Source organism: Oxyura jamaicensis, unplaced genomic scaffold (genome assembly GCF_011077185.1).
Source record: "Oxyura jamaicensis isolate SHBP4307 breed ruddy duck unplaced genomic scaffold, BPBGC_Ojam_1.0 oxyUn_random_OJ71615, whole genome shotgun sequence".
NCBI lineage: Eukaryota > Metazoa > Chordata > Aves > Anseriformes > Anatidae > Oxyura > Oxyura jamaicensis.
Genome location: NW_023310612.1, coordinates 42,876 through 46,943, shown reverse-complemented (window position 1 = coordinate 46,943; position 4,068 = coordinate 42,876). Strand labels below are relative to the sequence as shown.

General features: G+C 39.5%; 1 protein-coding gene across 1 annotated transcript in view; it reads left to right on the top strand.

The window, feature by feature from the left end:
* Positions 1–444: 444 nt before the first annotated feature.
* Positions 445–4,068, top strand: part of LOC118159682 (splicing regulatory glutamine/lysine-rich protein 1-like) — a 42,267-nt gene continuing 38,643 nt past the window's right edge. The window contains exon 1 of the mRNA XM_035314251.1: positions 445–605. Within this exon, the coding sequence (XP_035170142.1) occupies positions 445–605 (161 nt within the window). The remainder of the gene's footprint in view (positions 606–4,068) is intronic.

Below are 4,068 nucleotides of genomic sequence, written 5' to 3'. Positions count from 1 at the left end.
GGGATGTGGCTGTTAACGCCTAGGCCGCGCCTGCGGCCCCGCACTCCTTCCTAGGCGGGGCTGAGAGTCCACGAATGGTCTCGCCCTTATAGCAGCGGCCCGGTCGTCACCTGCCTATCAGCTGGTAGGAGGCTGTCCTGCCGGTTCCTTGGGAAGCGACGGATTTTCCTTCTTCTCTTGGGCGGGGGGGGCGTTTACGGCTGAGCTAGGAGTTTCAGCGCTACTGGCAGGTTTCAGGGCGGCCGTTCCCCGGAGCGTCTCATCTGGCAGGGAATAAGCAGCTGCCCGCCAAGTAACACCTCCGGCGAGCAATCGAGTTCGCTGCTAGAGCGTCCGAACCCTGGGACGCTCGGGCGGGTGCCGCACACTCTTCTCTGTCGTCAGGTCCGTCTCTCTGGCTACGTGTGACACTGCCGCGAGCGGAGCGGTCGTGCGGGCTCCGCCATGATGAACAGCGGTGGAATCGGGGTGCCGCTGGGTTTCCCCTTAGGCCCCACATCTGTCATCCAGGTCACGAACCTGTCTTCGGCGGTAACCAGCGAGCAGATGCGGACTCTCTTCGGCTTCCTGGGAGATATTGAGGAGCTGCGTCTCTATCCCCCAGAGTAAGTGGGGCCTGCACCGGTCTCCGGAGCGATAGAGACCTGGGAGGATGGGTCTAGAGGGGTTGGGAGGGTTGTGAGAAGGCCCTACTTGACTTCCCCACATCTTGACTGTGGGCACCGCAACCTCCCACACAAGGAGCGGAGTTACGTGGTCCTTTGTATGACAGGAACGGTAGGGGAAAGGAGCTCCATCCGAACTTAAGATGGCGGTCCCGTCCTGAAGTACCTGCGGCGTCTCCGGAGTGGCCTGTAGGAGCACGGCGGGTTCTGTGGTTTAGTGGTAGCGGCAAGAGCTCGGACGATCGTTGGGTGATGCCGGCACTGAATCACAATCTAAGGCCTAGGGAGACGCGTGCTCAGAGATTGTCCCCAAAGCGCTTCCGCGGCGCACGTCTTTTTCCTCCCTTTACTGAAATACCTATTCTGTAGTCCACTTTTTTTCGCTCAGGCACCTCCCGAGTTATGTGTGTGTAGGTTGGGGGGGGATGGGGCGGGAGGATGGTGGCATGGTAGTAGCGTTCAGTCATTCCAGAATTCCAGTTCTTGTTTAAAGAATAATATAAGGTGTAATATTAAGAGTATTAGACTAACTTTTTAATAGATAAAAGTGTCAAAGAAAGTTACATGTTGCACTATGTAGAATTGTAACCTGTTTTTTTTTTTTCTAGTTTGGTATTGCAGATATTCAGTGTACCCACTATTTTTACTTAATCAAGCATGATTTTTCAGAACAGTGAAGTTGTACTCTCCTGTTTGGTGTTTTTTTTTGTGTTTTTTTTTTTTTGTTTGTTTGTTTGGTTTTTTTGTTTGTTTGTTTGTTTGTTGTTTTTTTTTGTTTTGTTTTGTTTTAAAAGGGCATTCAAGTTAAGAGGTTTACTGTAACATTTGTAATCCCATTCCCTTTGCTGGGCATGCTTATTTCTAATGGATGTGAACTTCCAGTTCTGTTGATGATGCGCAAGAGTTAACAGAATATATATATATATGTGCATACATTTTATAAAGAATACAAGCATTCTTTTTTTTTTCTAATCAAGTATTAAGGTATTTCCGAATAAAAGTATAAATTATTCCTTACCTCTTCCAAGTCAGTCATGTTTGTCAGCCTTCTACTTCTTCCCCTTAATCTGAGTATTTCATAGAATGGTTTTTATGGATTTAATTTCAACAGATTTTTCATTAACAAAGCTATTTTTTTGGTTGAAAGGAAATAAGTGTTATTCTGGTATTTATGAATTAACTTGGTTAAAGACATGTATACATTTTGGAACATTGCTCTTGACAACTTTTTTTTGGAAATATTATTTTTGGAAGATGCAGCATTATGTGTTATCAGAGGATTGGGGGGGGGGGAAATCTGAAGTTACTTTCCTCTGTCAGAGCAATCCAAAACATTTGTAGCAATGGTGAATTTGATCAGGTGATAATTTCCACCTTATAGGAGATTCCTTTGATAGCACTGTTCCACTATAACTCATTGTTAGCCACTTTACTGCTGACTTGAATGAAAAAAGAAGGCTATGACTTAATAGGAAGCAAGGATGATATATCTGGCATCTATGGTGTTTCAGTGATTTTAGAACAAAATACAGGGCTATGCTATGGTTGTCTGAACTAGTATTATTAGAGAGAATTCCTTTTTACTGATTTTTTTTTTTCTACTTTTTTCCAGTCTCCTATCACTAACATCCCTTGGTTTTATAGGATGCAGCAGAAAAATTATTAAAGAAAAAAAAAAAAAAAACTAAAAGGAAGTCTCCAATGCTGAGTGTAATTAGTTACAGATTACATCAAGTGAACTACTCTAATAGACTATTTAAAATTCTTGTAAGCATGCAAAATGTGGAGGGGGAGAGAGAAACCACCTCTCAGTTTTCTAATGCATTAAATAAAATGTGAGTTCTTTAAGATGACTCTTTAGTGTTCTCAGTGAACGTCCTGAACCCAGTGACTTTTCCCAGCAATTAGTATCTGAAGACTGTGGTTTTAAAGTAACAGTTTCTGTTACAGTCCTTTATTTTGTATCCCAGAATTGATTGAGCAGACTTTTTAATGTTAAGTTAAATCGTGCAGTGCTTTTTGGTAGTTTGTCAATTCGTGTTTTATTTTCATTGATCAAAACCCTTTGGTTTCAGTACTACTTGTGTGGTAAGTGATGCCAACATTTGAATATGCAGTAACATGAGATAGAATGCTGTTTTGTAGGCTATTAAAATTTTTGAAGTTAAAATTTTTGTCTCTGCTGTGTGGTGTGGTTGTTGTTGTTTGTTTTAACAGCCTAAAATTATTTATATTGAAACTTACAAAATGTGATCAATTAAGTATTAATTTGGTATCTTTCTTTTGATTACTTAGAGTTTTGTGAGAACAGGACATATGGCTACTCTTTCACGGTTCTAAACAAGACAAAACAGTTTTTATAAATCACTATGTTTGCAGTACAGTTGAAATCTGAAGCTGGTTTGCAGAGTGTGACAGGTCTTTTGCCTTGAATATGTACTCTAGTATGCTAAATACTCATAAAGCTTAGAAATGTTTTTCAACATACTAGGAGACCAGTTATGTCTGTAATCAGATTATTAGTGCCAGTAATGCTTTGCACAGTTGAAGTCTGTTTCAGAGAAGCCTTCAAAATCCAATTTGTAGTGATAAGCATTCAAACGTGACTGTAAGATGATTTTCAAGTGGTTAAACATTGAAAATCTTTATTGAGAAACAATTGGATTTTTGCAGACCAAGTTGTTGAAAGCAGAGAGAGATGAGATGTCTGTATTAGGTGTTGAAAACCCTGCTATAATACAGTTTGTTTCTGGATGATCTGGTCTTGGAAGACAGTACAGTCTTTTCAAATGGAACTTGCTGATGTTCCAGCAATATTCTATTGTATTCTTTCTTTGAAGACTTTACATGTATTTTCTTCATATGAAGAAATATAAAAGAAAAAAACTTGTATAAAGGATATAAACCTCAACTAAGGAATACATTTTTTTTTAAAAAACAAATGTTTTTGACTTAGATTAAGATTGCAATGTTTACATATTGTGCTTTCTGACATCTTTCTTGGTGTACTTCTTAATGGAAAAGAAAATTACCCAACATATATATTTATAATTGTCTTCCTAATGCGATGAGTGAATTCCTATTACCTCTTCCAGTGTTATTGTTTATTATACTATGCCAAATTAGGGTAGATGATATAAAGGATTTTTGTTACATTAGTGAACTAAGACCAAACATCTGAAAGAATTCTCAAGAATCACTTTAATATTAATAAGAATTAACAAAAAATTTTTAGTGAAGACCTAAGACAGTTTTTCAGTTTGTATGGGCTAATATTTGAAGGACTTGCTGAAAATGACTGGACTTATTGTTTGAATTCCCTGAACAAGGGTTATACAGTGTGTGTGTGTGGGGGGAAAGAATAACTATAAATTATTTACTTGACAAATGTGATGCAGTTTAT